An 18,198-nucleotide genomic window follows, 5' to 3' on the forward strand; every position below is an offset into this window, starting at 1 on the left:
TATTCTTAAAAGTGATTTTATAACTAATAATTACTTGCATATAGAAGCAATTTCAATACCATAATTTTAAAAAATGGCAACATTCACATTAAACCTTCATAAAGAAAAAAGATAATAAATAATGTAATAAACTATCAAATGAGTCATTTTAACGAGTATATTAAAAACCTTGGAAATGCAACTAATCCGTTGAAAATATTTTGTCGTGTTAAAAATATAAATGACAAAAAAGAGAAAAGGACAAAAATATATTAAAATAGAAAAAGGAGAAAATGCAAGAAAATTACAGAAAAATGCAAGAAGACAAAAAAAAAAAAAACAAAAAAAACAAAAACAAAAAAAACAAAAACGAAAACGAAACATGAAGAAAAAAAAAAAAAAAAAAAAAAAACTGCTTAGTTAAAACAGTAGAAATACTAGAAATACTTGATATGTTCGTATATTCATCGGGTTGGAAAAAGATAAGGAAATTTTTCCATATAGAAAAATGTCTAATTATTTATAAAAATAGCAAAAAGAATATTGATAGGCACTTATAGACTTTTATCAGCATCTATCACATAATATTAATGATAGACTTCTGTCAGTTTTTATCACGGATAGACACTGAAGTTTATCCGCTTTTATTAAAGAAGATTAAATTTTGCTATTTTGTGTAAATAGTTTATCTTATTTTTTTATTTTTGAAAATCTCCAAAAAGAATTCCACAAACCTTCATATTAAAAATGATGATAAATATCAATCTACACTCATAAATTTTAAAGATTAAGAATTGTATACGTTTAAACTTTACACCCTCTACTACATTCTGTTTGGATAAATATTATATGAGTATTATAATTTTATTCATTAATAACTTCTAATCTTTTAATAAACGAATAAATTTAGACTCTCGATTTAAGATTGTTCATGCATCAATTTTAATCATTCATTTTATTAATTTGATATTTGAAGAACTATATATATGAGTAAGAATTGAATGCATGATCGATCTTCAAATGTAATCTTAATAAAATGGTCTAATTTTTTTACAGTGGTAAAGGAGTCATTCACTTATAACAATTAGATGTTTGATTTGAAACAATTTTATGTTTCACATGATATTTTTCAAATTAAATCTTGACAAGAGTGTTAATTGATATAGTTATGAAAGTTCAATAGGACTTTCCTAAAAATTTATTTTTCATTTGCCATTCCTTTTGAATTAGAAGAATATTCTTCAATAATCTCTAACTTGAAGCGGTTTTTTTTTTTTTCCAAATTCATAGTGAATTCAACATTATTTAAAGTTACAATACAATTGAGTCTTTGACTTTTCGATTGATGGTATATATTTTAATCAGCTTAAAGATAACTCTCAAATTAGCAAAGCGAAAAGTTTATTGATTGTGCGCAAAAATTTTATATTATTGCAATTATCTTCAACTAGAATATTAGGTTAAATGAAAGATATACTTTTGATTTTTGAGGTTTGGATTAGGTTACATTTGAGACTTTGGGTTTTCAGACTCAACAATTTTACCTTTGAAATTTGCTTTTGTGGCACCCTTCATCCTTCCATCAAGTTTTCTATTAATTCCTAATGAAAAGTTGGTGAAAACTTAACCTGACACCTATTTTATATTAAAAAATATATTTTTTTTGTTATCAAATTAAGAAAACATTTTAATGCATATTTTCTCTCTCTCTTCTTCTTCTTCTTTCTCTCTCCCTCCTCCCAACTTCTCTCTACATAGCCTATCAATTTTCTTTCTTTCTTTTCTTCTCCTTCTTACGTCTTCTTTTCTTTTCCTCTTCTATCTCTTCCTTCTCGTTTTACTCTTAATAAAAGAAGGTAGAGGAGGAGCTCTTTTTCTCCGATCTCATATCTAAGATGGAGGGAGCCAACCCAGTCCTCTCGTATTAGGGTTGGCTCCTCGCAGTTCTCCCTTTAACAATCAAATACTGCAAGAAAAGGGCACTACAAATTGAAAGCTAAGCAGTGGTAATTATAAGGATTCTCAAGAATGAAAAAAATGGGAATACCAACACATACGAGAATATTTTTTTGACAGACGACAAAGAGTGATGATTTACCGATGAAAAGAGGGCCCGTCGCTAACTTGCCTCGCTCTCAGGTTGGCCAAACTAGAAAGTCAACTAAGATAGAGCCGTTATGATCTCCTTTCATTCTACCCTCTTGGTTGGCATTTGCCAGCCAGCTTCCCAAGAAGGATTAGAATCACCGCATATATCACGAGTATAATTCTCGAGCTGTACTTCAAGCTTTTCCTTCAAGCAGTCTCTTAGGGACGGGGAGCTTGGAAGAAAAAGTGAGGAGAAAGAAAAGAAAAGAAGAATGAGAAGAGAGGAAAATGTTAGAAAAAAGATTTTTCATATATTCACAAAATGTAATCTTTCATGAAAATTATTCTTAGGTTTAAATATTATTTTGATCTTTGAAGTTTGAAAATGTTCTATTTTGGTTCTTAAACTTTTAGAAATGGTCGTTTCAATCTCTAAACTTTGAATATTATTTTATTTTGGTTCTTAAACTTTTGAAAATGATCGTTTTAGTCCTTGAATATTTAAAAAGTGCTTATTTATGTCCTTAACATATTAAGATTTTGTTAAATTTTTAATAAAATGGCGAGGTGACTTGTATTTCTGATGACTAGCCTATCAAAGTTAGCTACTCTAAAAAAATCTATTGTTACAATTTTGAATAAGGTGGTAAAGTGGGAGAATTTAAAAGACATTTTTAGTTCAAAATTTTGGTGGTTCAATAATTTAAAGTGTATTGGTTGTTGGTATTTTACTTCATCTTCATCTTGCTCAATAAATCTAGAGTCTACTCGTCCAAAAATACAAGCTCCCTCACATTTCTTTTGAAAAGTTAACATATTTTTACTAGTAGGGACCAAAATAAATACTTTTTAAAAGTTTAGAGACTAAAACGAACGTTTTTAAAAGTTCAGGGACCAAAATAGAACAAAATACAAAGTTCAAGGACTGAAATAGGATTTAAACCTTATTGTTGTTATTTATTCAGTTTCAATAAAAATTAGGTTTAAATACTACTTTAGTCCCTATACTTTTGATTTTGATTCATTTTAGTCCTTATACTTTCAAATTATTCATTTTGGTCCCTATATTTTTAACTGTGGTTCATTGTGGTCCATATACTTTAAAAATATTCATTTTTGTCATTGTACATTTTAAAGAAACTCTTATCAAAGAGGACATATGAGTGGAAGCAAGATCGTTCTAAATTCATTGTGACAGAAAACCAAGCATTCACAAACATACATACAAGTTATGCAACACGGACTAAATTACGGCATGCTTTGAAAACTGAAAAATAAAGAACTGAAATACTCACCTTTGAAGAACCTTTCTTCTGTTTTTCTCTCGGTCTCATCAGGAAACAGAACCTCTCGTTGTCGCTGTAACTCCAAGTCAATCGTCTACCAAATCTCGTTGTCGCTCACCATCGAACGGTCTTCTACACGAACAAGCAGCAAGGAGGACACCACCACTCAGTGACCTTGGTATTCTCGGAGTGAGAATCCAGGAGGTGTGGGCTCTGTCGGATTTGGTAGAGTGAAGGAGGAAATACGATTGTATTCAACGACCAAGCAAGTGGGAGAGATTTTGTGTCTATCGTATAGACAGATGCTTGATTGTTTAGAAAAAGGTGCACGATCGTTTAGAAAATTGGGTCTGATCGTTTAGACAATCGTTTAGGTTATCTCGCTCTCACGCGTAATCGTTTATTAAAAGCTATACGATCGTTTAGGTCGACTACGCGTGTACACGATCGTTTAGGAAAACTTAAGCTATCATGTAGGCTCTCGTTAACTATACGATGGGCAGTGTACAATCTGAAGCGATTATCTGATCCTATTGCAAAATGAAAACTATTTTCATTTTATCCTTCAGTTATGAAAATTGAATGCAATCTCCTACTTTCACGCACGGATATGGAGAAACCACTGACAATTATCTTATAATTGTTCAATTATAAATAAATATAATAACTAACTTATCATATTATATTTATAACCTATAGTTTTAATATCACATCATATGCAACATATAAACTATAGTCTTTTTCTCCTCCACTAGATATAAATCATATTTATATCTTTTTCCTCCAATTAATATATCTCATACATTATGTCAACTATATCATGTATAATTGACCAGTTTAATCATATCATATATAATCAAATTCCCTCTTGTCAATTTGAACACTTCAAACTGACCTAAAAACTTATTCTCAACTTGAATCCGTTGAGCTACCAAAGGGACCTTATGGACCTATGGCTCGAAGCTCTAACTGTACGTGAATAACTGACTAAACTTTTTAGCCACGAGATCCACCATCCGTTAACTACCAGACATTCCACTAAAGACCGACAGTTGCACTCTTCTCACCACATATATATTTCTTTCCATCAGATATAACCAATCAACAGTACGATAACCATTCATAGATGCTCGTAAATACAACTGGGCCAATTTACTGTTTTGCCCCTGTAGTTACATCTAACTTTTTAAGTACCACTGATCCTTCTAATGAACAATACAACATAATCCTACTATGTATGGACATCTTTCGAGCCATGAGAAGGTGTGTGGCACCACATCGTTCAAGCCCCGGAATCAGCCCTTAAGGGAGCAATCTATCTACTTACCCTTGTTTCGGGGAAGGAGTGAATTCCATCTTGTATAGCTAAGTTCTCAACTCCCTAATAAGATGAATCCCCAATCAGACGAATCCCCAAAGTGGTAAGTTTGAGTCGGCAATCTGGCCACTCGCACCCATACAAGTCAAAGGACCGCTCTCAAAGGCAGGAGTTCCCAACTCACTCAGGATTAAGGTCATGTTACCTATTGTCATCCTAGTGAAGTGGAGTCTCTATCATGAACGGCGTTATATAATGAGACTATAATACTTCGTAGTCTGGTCTTATACAAACTCCTTTGTATAGGACATCCCCGCTCGCATGTCTCCACATGAATGATCAGGATTAAACCATCTGTAGCAATTCACAATACTTGTAACTCTTCTACAAAGCGGGTTGAATCCATAGTGTCACCAGGATAAGGTTTCCCTTATTTATCTATATACTACAAACCATTTTGGTTATCACTTAAGACATGATCCACCTATATGTCTCCACATACATGCTTAAGTCACAACGACAACCAAGGATCTTAGTTTATTGGTTTGTGGTAAAGCAATTAAAACATCACATGCTTCATAGATAATAGTGAAGAAAATATCATATATTATTACATCACAAACGTTTGTTCAATACGATGTTTACAAAGTACAGGTTCCAACGAGAGTTTAGGGCATTATCCCCAACACATTTAAGTTTGATTCATTTTGGTCCTTATACTTTTAAAAAGTTGTCATTTTGATCCCTTATTTTCACTTTTAAAGGATAAAAATGGTCGCTTTTTTTTAAATTCAAGGACCAAAATGGAACAAAGTTGAAAGTACAAAGACCAAGGTCAAACCCTTCTATGGGAACATTCGCCGCATTCTGGTCGGGATCCAGGCCATATTGGGGCGAACTGAAAGAAAAAGTGGGGATTTACAGAAAAGTTTCCATTCTTAAGTACCTAGGGAGGAAAAGATCCTGAGCGCAGAACAAGAAAAGTCCTTTCTTTTTTAAAGGCCGTTATGGCAAACTTGAAAACCTGGATCTACCCTAGAAAGTCTCTTTGCATTTTGGAAGCTGAGCATGCAAAATAGAGCAATGGATCTTTGACCGAATTCGATTTTGAATGGCACAACTCTTTCGATAGTCATTTTGGGTGGAGCTTGTTGACCCTGTCTTTATTTTTTCTAACCTAAACTCTATTTATGAGTCATTTTTGCATTTCATTGGTCCTTATTTCTCATTTAAGCATATCGATTTAGGTCTGTTGCACCGTCCTGGGTAAACATAAGTTGAAGTTGGTAGTCTTCCTCAATCTCTTATTCAATAGCCTTCCTTTTCTCAAATGAACATTTTTAAAGTATAGGGACCAAAATGAACCAAAATTGAACGTATAGAGACCAAATGAACATTTTAAAAGTCGAGGGACAAAAATGAACAAACATAAAAAGTATAAGGACCAAAATGATATTTAAACCTAAAAATTAATTTAGAAAGACTAGATATATTGAAAGTATAAAAAGTAAAATTAGACAATTAAAAAGACAAAGATAAAATAGAATAAAACTTAAAATATATGGTTCGAAATAGTATTTTAACCGAATTATTAAATGAAAAAGAGATATTAGATATGTCACTCAATATTTTTCATTACTTTGTTTATATTTTTCCGTTTTGTTTTGGATTACCTTGTTAACCTCATCCATGGTTCATCGTATTGTTGGTGTTAATTTCAATTTTTAAATAAAATGTTTCCGTCTCTTTTTCTTATGTTACTTTGTTTTACAAGACAAATAACATCAAGTTCAATAAAGAAGGAAAGGTACAAAAATTGAGAAAATAAAAAGTAGAAAAATACCATTCATATTTGAGAGAGAGGAAGAAAAAGATTCATATTTGAGAGAGAGGAAGAAAAAGAGTTTGAACGAAAAATTTTGACTAATCACAAATTATTACATTATTATTTTAAATTAATAACAAAATTACATATCACTCATTTTTGGAACCGGTTATAATCAATAATTAAAATATTCATTGATACATCTAATGCTGAATCCAAAAAATTGTCGAGGGGACTTTATTTAAAATCGATAAAAAAAATATATATATAAATAATCCATCCAAAAGTTCATAAATTGACTAAATGATTAATTCAGTATATCATAATTATCCTCTCAAGATTTCATATCATGAAATTGTTGCATAACAACTACTACTTTTCTTATGTAAAATATCTATTAATGTTACTACTGCTTTTTTTCAATGGAGATGACGTTCCCTCAGTTTTCTATAAGGTAATTGTTTTAAATATAAAAATGTTAAAAATATTTATAAATACAGCAAAATGTATTGTCTATATGTGATAGACAGTGATAGATTCAGATATACATCCATTGATAGATGTCTATCATAGATAGACAAGTGACATTTTGCTATATTTGTAAATAAGGTGGTTCATTTTTTTATATTTGAAAACAACTCTTTCTATATATAATAAAGGAATTAAAACACGACATAAGAATAATATATATCAATAACTGAATATGAATGCTACTAAATGTATAAAAGTAGTTGAAGTATGAAAGCTAAGGATGTGTTTGGATTAACTTTTCAAGTATTTAATTTTAAAAATAAGTCATTTTTAAAAAAAAAAAATTGATATTTTTGGCAACCACTCAAAATAGTTTTTTAAGCACATTCCAAGTTCATTTTAAACCATTATATCAAAAGAGTTTAAATAAAAATGATTTTTCTTTTAATTTATTTTTCTCTAGTCAATCCAAATAAGTCCTAAATTTATACAATTAATTGAAACGTAAAAATTAAATGTACCTTACAAATGTGATCTATAAATTGTCGACAACAATTTGATTTGATAGATGAAAATGTACTTGTATATGTACTTAAAAAGAGTTTCTCAATATAAAATATACATTAATAACAAGATCTATTATGGGTGTTCAAAAATTTCGATGACCCGAAAAACTTGATCAACCCAAAACCCGTACGGTTTGGATTAGGTTATCTACCTATTTGGTCCAGACTGAGTTCAAATAAATGAAAATTTTATGTATAGGATTGGTTCACAGGTTCATTTAAAAAAACCCGAACCAACCTGAACTTCTTATTAATTTCAAAAGCTATGTTGTTTTTACTTATGATACAATTATTTTTACATATATTTATATTTATTTTATTTTATTTCATGATTTTTTTGTTAATTTATTCTCTAACAACTCTTACAAACAATTTTTTAATACTTTGGAAAGAAAATTTTTATAATATAAATTGAAATTAAATTATTAATCTTAATTCAATATGTGGAAAAAAACTAAATAAAAGTTTTACATATTAACATTTTACTTATTTTTAAAACAAAAAATTAAATAAATGACTCCGACTAACCTGAATCAACCCAACACAAATGTTTCATAGTTGGGTCGGGTTGGGTTCATTGTTTTATTTAGGTTGAAGAAATTTCCAACTCGAATAATTGAGTTGGGTCTAAAAAGTATTTCAACTCAACTCGTGAACACCCCATAGATCTATAACTTTGTTTGAAAGCAATAGTGACTCAAGTGATAATTTTAATAATTTATAAATTGTTGGAGAAAATACTTTTTTGATCATTTGATTTTAGGTCTAGTTTTTATTTGGTCCCTAGGTATCAAAATTTTACACTTTTAGTCTTCAAATTTTGAGTTTGGTTTCATTTTAGTCAATAGGTTTGAAAAATATTACAATTTTACCATTAAGATATGAGTTTTGTTTCAGTTTGATCTTAGGTTTTAAGATTTACACTTTTTGTTGGTTTTTTGGCTCTTAATCTCAATTTAATTAATTTTAATTAATCAATTAATTAATATTTTAATGATAATAAACCTGCATTTATTTATTAACAAGTTGATATTTTGAAGTGTCTACTGTGTAAAACTTGGAATAACGGTTTCAATGCAATTTGAATTACTCAAATTGGAGTTCAAAAGAAGATGATATAGTCGAAACTATCGAGCTCATGATGTGGTGGACCAATTACAAGGTGCCACTTGGAACATAAGAGGAATAACACATGATGAGTTTTTGATTGGTTTTAAAAAGAAAATGAATTTATAGAGAACAATTACACATTTTTACAATCTTCAAAGTGACCATTGTTATTCTCTAAAAGCTCTCATTTTTTCTTTTTATCTTATTCTTGAGAGAGAGATACTGTATTGGAAGGATTTATTTGTTGAGTGATCAAAATTTGTAAATCTACTCTTTTAGAGAGTTTCTCAAGTGTGCATCTTTGATTTTTCCAAACTTTTATTAGGACTGTTCTTGATCCCGAAAAAAGTGGTTGTCACAGTTTGATCTTAATCCATGGAAAGTTATTAAACTCACAAAAAGAGCATTATAGCAGTTGGGCTCTAATCCGTGGAAAGAGTCGATGAGATCCTTATATCCAATATAGTTTGAATTTGACCGAACCAATACAAAAATTTTCGGTGTTAATTTCTCTATCCTAATAGCACTTTGATTTTGCAATTAATTTGTTACTATAGTTTATTACATGAAATTAATTGTAATATTTGTTCTTGAAGTTAATTGCTCATATTGGTATATTTTGATTGGCACTTATTAAATATTTACATTCATCATCAATCTTTATATTATTAACTTCTTGATTATTTTGGGTTAAATTTATTGTTTAAATTACTTATTAGCAAAATGTTTATTGATTTAATTGGGCCCATATTAGAAAAGAGTTTTAATTAATTTGTCTAAATCATATTCACACCCTCCAGGTTATCCCGATCCTACACTTTTAACCTCATTTTTTCAACATATACTCACTTTTTGTCTTTATTGTTAATGTCTATTAATTAATGTAAAAGAATTGAAATAGTTAAAATATATTAAGTTTCATTATTTTTCATCACTATTAAAATTTAAATTTAAAATTTCACTTCATAATTATTTTAAATCAACAGTTATTGTTCTTCTAAGGGTAATTTTGATTTTTTTAATTATAAGGATATTTTTTAAAGAAAAATACTTAGATGTATAGCATATATCACCTATCTTTGTGCATCCCATCAAAGTGTCCAATCATAACTTGTCTTGTGGCAAATTTTGCTTTTTTATTTTTTAAAATATTTTAATATTTTTTAAATATAAGTGGTGAAAAGAGATGCACAAAGATGAGTGATACCCGAGATGCACCCAAATATTACTCTTTTTTAAATAAAACACTAAAACAAAATATTCTCCATCCAAAACTGAATAGTAAGAGTATTTTAAAATTCTTTTTGAAATTTTAAAGATATTTTAAGTTTTTTTTTTTTTTTTTTTTGAAAGTTTAGGGATATTTTTAACACAAAGTACAAAGTGCAAGAGTTTTTTTTTTTAATAATTTATCCAAAAAATATTTAGATTAATAAATAAACAATTTACATATTTTAAACTAGATAAAAAATTATCTATTATTTATATTATATTTATATTAGTAACAATTTATCGTTTATTTTTTTATGTTTCATGATTTTTTACAATATAATAAAAACGTAGACTAACCCCTTGTGTCGGTGTCAATATTACTATTGTTTCCCACATAATTTTTAAAAATATGGTAGGTTCACTGACATTAATATAAGACCCATAAATATTTAAGAAAACGAATTTTAATGTGAAGAAAGGAAGTACGCATGCTACTCTCATAATAATAGAAGTTTTTCCAACTCACTCCTGAAAATACAAACCAAATTCCAAATTAATCTATCCCACAATACCAATAAATGGCAATAAAGTAACTACCTAGTATTAAAATAATGATAATATATATATATATCTTGCACTTCTTTCTTCCTTCGAAAGAAACGCGCTTAGTCCTAACTTGAATTTAGTGAGGTAGGTCATATTTGTGACTTTAAATATAATAATGATATTTACAACTATTTATAATTGTCTCGTTATTATAATATTTACTAATTTTTATTCGTTCTTCTCTCTATTTTGTTATCGTATTTATTATTTCCTACCTATATTATAATAGTTTGCACCTAAAATAGATACTATTACTATTCGATTATTGTAACCATATATTATAATAAACTATAACAACTTGAACATTGCAAGTGTCACTTAGATTCTTATAAATTCTAGTTTTTAACACATTTGTATGTCAGTTGTTTTGCAATTTTATATCATATTTAAACAACCCATATTCATCAAATCACAAAACAAAAATTTTTAAAACATCTTTGTTATTGAAAACAATGGCTAAGTCCAATCTTTCAGCCTTACTTTCACTTCTTTTCTTAATTTCCATTTCATTTCGCACATTAGCAGCTCAAAACGACGTCGTCGCCTCCGCCATCTGCCCTAGAACTAAAAATCCCCCCTTCTGCGCCACCGTCGTGCAATCCGCCGCCACCGCCGACTTGAAAGTCCTCGCCGGCTACACTCTCAACCTCGCCCACACCAACGCCGGCGACTCACTCTGCCTCGCTCGGTTGCTCGCGGCGACTGCGGCCAGTCCTCTCCTCAAGTGGCGCTACTCCTCCTGCTCCGCCAGCTACGACGGCGCCTTCGCGCAAATCCGCCAAGCGCAAAAGCACTTGGCTGATGGTGACTACCTGGACGTCACTGATCTGACCACGGGCGTGGTGGCGGCCGTCGCCAAGTGTCTGGCTAAGTTCAAGAAGCCGCCGCCGGACGCGTCGGGTCTGACGAAGAACGGGAAAACTCTGGAGGATTTGTGTAGCATTGTGTTGGTTTTGGCCGATCTTCTCCCCGGAGTTCGGACCGACGGAAATGGAAACCAGCGTATGTGATTGGGAACTGGAAACTTTCTTGACTCGTAGTAGTATCCTATTTTAAATCATCAAACTTGAAATTTGGGTTAAAATGAAACTTTGTTTGGGTATAAATTGAAATCAACTTGATAGTTTATGAGTATTTATGATAATTTAAAATTATACACTTCTAAATAAAAGGAATGAATGATCTTTTTTAGTTAATGTTTTGATTATTCATCCGGTGTATTGGTTCTTTTCATTCTTGCAAACTTTTACTGAAAATTTAACTAGAAAAAGTAATATATGGACTAGAAAATAGGGTGTACATCCGTCGTCGATTTTAGGAGAAAACCTACCAAAAAGGAGTGTGGAATTCGCCCGAGATGGTCGGGTCGGATCGGTTTTTTTAGAGGAGTCAAAGGTGAATGAAAAGAAAAGATGAATTGATAATGTGTTATTCTCAGATTAATAAAATTAGCAACTTTTTTAATTTAAAATTAATCATTTTTTTAATGAAAAAATTTAAATAAATCATGTAATGAGTTTGAAAATTAGGCAACATAAAAAAATAATAATAAATAAATACTAAAATAGTAGGTTTGGGCTTGTGTTGGTGGTAATTAGAGATGTCCACGAGGCGAGGCGAGGCCGAGGATGTCATTCCCCATATCTCGCTCTCTCCTACAATCTCGCTTTCCATCTCGCTCTCTCCTACAATCTCGCTTTCAATCTCGTTCTCTCCTACAATCTCGCTCTTTCTTACAATCTGCTTTACCCACTTATCTTCCTTGTTAAGGATTGAAGTTTCGACTTATGTATGCCAGAACTTCAACCTTCGACAACCTAATATACAAAATTAGCGAGATTCCCTTCGAGATTCCTTTCTAGAGCGAGATCCTCATCACAAAATTAGCGAGATTTCCTTTTCCTTGTCGAGGGTTGAAGTTTCGACTTATGTATGTCGAAACTTCAATCCTCGACAACCCTAATTTATATTGTTTCCATGTTTTTCTCTGTTTGTCAAGTTCTTAACGTTCAACCTCTACATTAGTCGAATTCTCAACCCTCGACTTCTAGCCTCGAAATCCCAAAACAACAATATTTCTTTAATAAGTTTTGAAAACAACAATATTAATATTAAAGGTCCGTGAAAACCTCCGCTTTAATCCACACAAAATTAAACAATAAATTTTGCAGGAATGGAACTTGAAATATGGTGCAGGATGGGAAAATGACTTGCCCCCCATAAGCATCTCTAACCACAACCCAAATCAATAGTCTCAGATACATTACTTTTAACATGACTTGACTCATTTGAATGAAAACCTCTCCATACACTCACGAGTTGTATAATGTTTCAAAATCTATCTCCACTTCATCAACAATTCCATTCGAACAAATTATTTTACAATCCACGATTTATAACATTAAGAATCTAAGGTACCAATTACTTATCCCCTTCCATTTACGAAAATGACTCAATAAGTTTTCATAACTCTTTAGACCAAATAAGAAATGAAATTAATAATGAAAGAACTCTTTTTAGCACCAAAATAATTTAAGTATTGATTATTTTTTAATATAACTAGTGGAGGTAAGAGGTTACATGATCGAGCATCATAATTGATGTTAGGCCAAAGCTATGAAGGCAAGCATTCCCGCCATAAACCTCCCTCAATATTGCAAATAGCCCACCTCGCTAACCTATGAGCCACTCGATTACATTACTTGAAATGAAGGAAATTTCTGGCATATGTATTTGAATCAATTATCCTCTAATTTCTTTCAAAATAATCAGAAGCTAAAATTGACCCATAGTTGAGGTGTAGGGAATTTAATCTTTTAACTTAAAAAAAAGAATACATATCAATTATTATAAAACTATGTTCACTTCATTTAACAATGAAATATTATTAAAATACTTATATTAGATACTCAATCCTAAACGAATAGTTGGACTTGAAGTACGATTATTAAGAAAAATTGAAGCTAATTTCATATGTGTTTTAGTCCCTGATATTGGATATGGTATTAAATTTTCTTCGATATGTCAATATTTTCATTGATATTTTCATGTTTTTATGGATTCAATATCGACATGAGTAGTAAATCAATATTTCAATAATATCGTAGAAAAATCTAACATAATAATTAAGTAACAAAATATCACTCATATAAATATAATATAAATAAACATGTTTACTTATTTTTAAATAATTAATAAATATTTATTTACTATTTAATTTTTTTGTTATTATACAAATTTTATCGATATTTCCATCAAAATTAAGACCTGGATATTTCTATCAATATAAGTGCACGAACAATGAGAAACGCTAAATAGAGTGTATAGAAATAGCCCTAGTAGGGCTTCAATTTGTAAAAGTATCCCTTGGAAATACAACAAAGCTTCTCATTTCACTCAAACTTTAAGGACCCCTTGCCTACTTATCTTCAACACCCTCTCAAGTGACTTTCTTTGTTTGAATAGGCCAAATCTTCCTTAAGGCTTACTTGGTGCACTCTTTTGAACAGAAAGCGCCTCCAAGTGCCGCACGTTGGTCGTTTCCAACGCTGACCGGCGGACACTAAGCTTGGCATGCGACCTGTTGGGATCCGTGATGGGCTTGCGCCCAGGGGAAGGGGGCACAAGTGGGACCACTGCTCGTGGCGCACCCCTGGGAGTTTTCGACGGTGTCATGACTCTTCTTGCTAAAAGAAGCCTTGGGCCTTCTATTGGCACGATTTGAAGGCATTTTGCGGGGGTGTGACATTAGACAACCCTTAAAGTATTAAAACAAAACACCCTTATATGGGAAAAAAAAAACATCAAATAATTGCATGCAGACTCACTACCACTAAGTAATTTTTCTTGACCCCGACCGTCTATGTGCTAGAAATTTGAGTGAAAACACACAAAATTTGCAGAAATAACAATAACAGACAACTATACGATATTAACATGAAAGGTAATGCAATAGTGATGGTATCAAAAACCATGAAGTACGAACCCCAGGAGTTTGGAGAATGTCTGGCATCCAAGCACCACTATTATCCGGAGGGCCTCTCAAACCTTAAATCAAGAATTGTCCAACAATTTTATAAGTCCATGCCCAAAGGATATTCCACATCACAACATGGAACAAAGATATGGCAAGAGAAATCAGATTTGTGAGCTCGCAAGTATTACTCGTTTACTAATTTTTCTTAACATTTAAGATATCAAATGAAATTACTTACGAAGTTCGAATTTCCAGGTTCTCAACATTTGAAAGGATTTGTTTTCACTGCCACAGTAGAGAAGGTGTATGAGCAGCAAAGAAACATCATATAAGGGACACTTTACAATTATTTGCGCACCAAAATCCAAAATTTACAGATACCTGATTACTGGAAAATTCGAAATCCATTCAAAGATCGCACTCCGGCAACGTTTAGGATAACTGTGGACAGGCGATGAGAAGAAGCCGTGTATATTCTTATCTATCACTGGATTGAGTGTAAATTCAATCCTCTGCATTCTTCCATTGTATTCATTTCTCCCTTCTTTCGCCTCTTTCGAATGGACAAGCTTGGAAGTTTTTTTTGAAAAAATTGCAAAGAGGAGTTTGCAATTGCTCTTGGTTGAAATACGAAAACGAAGCAACCGCAATTCAGTAATCAAACGCTTGAATCTCCACATCCCGATGGCACGGATTGCAGCAGCATGTCGTTCAACTAAACAACGAAGGCGAAAGCAGCGGAAAATTTATGTTAAATCCGCAGCAATTTGTCACCAGAAGAAAATTCTGGCTTTGGGAAAAAGGATCGGAATCACTACGAATTTCAACCATACCTCCTCGTCCATTTCGCTTGCTTCATCCTTTGCTTCTCGTAAGGGCGAAGGGCTGCACTTCTTAACTGTTTTCCTCGCCTTTCGCCCTCCCGTTCAGCCACCACCACGTCTTCTTGATTTTAACCTGGACTACTCACGTGCAGCATTCTGAGACGAATCAACGTCACTGGATTTTCATAAATAAAAACAAACAAATATTTCAAACCCTAATGTAGTGCACAGTGAATTATTTAAAGTTCGCAGTGAGTCTCAAAACTTGAAGAAACAACCGCCCGGCCGCACGGGGATAAAATGGATTAAAACTACGTCGGTTACTGCCGGATTCTCCCTTTCCTCTATTTTCAGCTCCGGGCGAAGGGACCGAATGCTAAGACGTGGGGAATTGGGCGGAGGAAAGATACAATTTGAAATTGAATAACGCCGTGAAGGAATGCGAATAACGCGCGTAGGATATATACAGTTGGGCCTAAAATGCCGTCACCCAGAAAAGGTGATGAAGTTCAACCCACCAACCTGCCTATTTTTCTTAATTTTGAGGATAGTTGTTATTACATGTATACAAAAAAATACCCCAAATTTTCAGAAAATACCCAAAAGAGAGACTTGATAAATTGATTGTAGGTTGGTAATGGTTCACCGAAGGACAAGGTAACACAAACTGGTGAATCCCGAGAGGAACAACAATCTGGTGAGCATTTTAATAATCAATGAGGATATATTCACACAGTTTTCATGCAAGATTTCAACATTGTATAGTTTCTAAAACAATACATAAAATCCTTGATACATGGCTTCATCACATACAAATAATTCTTAATAACATATTATACATCATCCATGTATAACTTACATCATAAGTGCACAACATGCAAGTATGCTCCAACACAACACAGATCAGACATCGACATATGAAAAACACTACTATCACATACTAACGACAATTGTACTTAATTGTATGTAAACAAATGCAGAATTCGTGCCAGAACATACTTTGATTCAGATCAATACTGTCAATCAAACATGCTAACGTTTACCTAACATACACTTATCATGCTAGCATACAACTAAAGCCTGGCCTCGTGGACAGTTCCAGTGGTAAGATTACTTACCTCAAGTTAATACTCCACAGAATAAAATTAGACCACCAAATAACATAACAGCAAATCCAAAGTAGTGATCCTACAACAAAACAACTCTCAATTTCAATTGAAGCCAAATTATTATAAGACTTCCGTCCAAATCCAAATATTAAGAACTTACTCACAGATATGAAAATCACTTCCACCTTCCTCGACGGTGCCTTCTTTGATCTTCCAAACTCCTTTGACGCTTTAGCTTGAAAATAATAAAACCCAGCAAAGGCGAGTCATAAACTGAAACACAATATTAAGGCCAGAGAACGAAACAACCGACACAATCTTCACCCCAACAGATCTGACGAAGACCAGAAGAACCAACGCGGTAAGGAGTCTGACGGAGTAAACGAATCTGGTGGCGAAAAACCTGGGGTGGCGGACGCGGCTTGAAGTGGTGCTCGCGTACGATCGGTGCTAGGCGAAACGACAGTGAAGACCGACCGGACAAGCGACGCGCAAAGGAGCTCGGCTGGACGAGCTGGAGAAATTGAGGCGAGTGGCTCTCGACGGAATGCAGCGGACGCTTCAGATCTGGGCTCTCGGCGAAAACGCAGCGGACGAGGCGTCTGCTCTGTCAGACCAGCGGCGTGCTGAGGGGGCTTCGAATCGCCGACTGCTCATCGGCGTCGGGTTCGACAAAAGTGAGCTGTCGTCGGACTAGGTTCTTCTAAAGGAGGGCGCGTGCGGTGAGGTTGAAAGAAGAAGATTTTAAGTTTTGTTTATATAGAAATAAAAAATAATAAAACAAAAACTAAAAAAGGGAATAAATAACTTTATTTTATTCCTTCCTCTTATTTCTATTTTATACTATTAAATTCGTTTCTTTCCCAAAATGAAATTATTTCCTGTCATTAATTTCCAAATTGAATAAATTCAACGCCAAAAATTAAATTCTGCAACTACAATTGACTTCCAAAATTCCAAAAATATCCTCAATAATAAAGAAAATATTGAAATTACAACAAATATATATAATATATATATTTGGGGTGTTACACCTACAATCTCGTTCTCTCCTACAATCTCGCTTTCAACCTCGCTCTCTCCTACAATCTTTCCGCTCCCCATTTCATTCCCCATCCCCGTGAATTCCCCACGGGATCGGACGGGGATTCCCCGCGGAGAATTCGCGGGGATCGGTGTTCCCAACAAATTTTAATTAAATAATTAACTTTATCACTAAGTTGTTATTATGTTTAGTTTTATATGACAATTTGAATTTAAAGATAAATTACTAAAATTTTGGCCTAAAAAAGCTAATTAATTTTTTTAGTAGAAAGAAATAAATATAAATCAAATTATTCACATATATAATCTAAATTTAAATTCATTATGTTTCCCAATAAATAATCAAATTTGAAATTTAAATATAATATTTATATAATATAATAATAACATAACATTAGATAACTATACTAAATAAATATGTAAAAGCTATTGGGACGAGGTCGGGGCTGAGGGATTCCCCGTCCCCGTTTAGCTCACGGGGAGTTTTTTCCATTCCCTGCCTAATGGGGAGTCTCCACCCGGACGGGCCCCACGAGGAAATTAGACATCTCTGGTGGTAATGAGCTTACTTTTATACTTTAAAAAAAAATCAAAAAACAAATTTATATTCATTGTTTAGTCGGTCAGTTTTCAACTTTTTTTTCTCTTCAGGAAAATCGAAAACCAACCAACCGACCCCTAGCCCCGACCGACCGACCTTAATTCGACTGGCGGATCGGTTTTGGTCGGTTTGATGTATACCCCTACTAGAAAAGATATCTAATACCACATGTTTAAAACATCA

General features: G+C 32.6%; 1 protein-coding gene across 1 annotated transcript; it reads left to right on the top strand.

Moving 5' to 3' along the window:
* Positions 1-10,902: 10,902 nt before the first annotated feature.
* On the top strand, positions 10,903-11,513 carry LOC120082172 (pectinesterase inhibitor-like). Its single transcript, XM_039037426.1, has one exon. It carries the CDS (start codon positions 10,914-10,916, stop codon positions 11,469-11,471), a length of 558 nt encoding a protein of 185 aa, XP_038893354.1. The 5' UTR covers positions 10,903-10,913; the 3' UTR covers positions 11,472-11,513.
* Positions 11,514-18,198: the final 6,685 nt, after the last annotated feature.

The sequence above is a fragment of the Benincasa hispida genome, chromosome 7 (assembly GCF_009727055.1).
Source record: "Benincasa hispida cultivar B227 chromosome 7, ASM972705v1, whole genome shotgun sequence".
NCBI lineage: Eukaryota > Viridiplantae > Streptophyta > Magnoliopsida > Cucurbitales > Cucurbitaceae > Benincasa > Benincasa hispida.

Bases quoted from the DNA above. Each gene is read 5' to 3' on its own strand.
- LOC120082172 (XM_039037426.1), top strand. From the start codon at position 10,914: ATGGCTAAGTCCAATCTTTCAGCCTTACTTTCACTTCTTTTCTTAATT.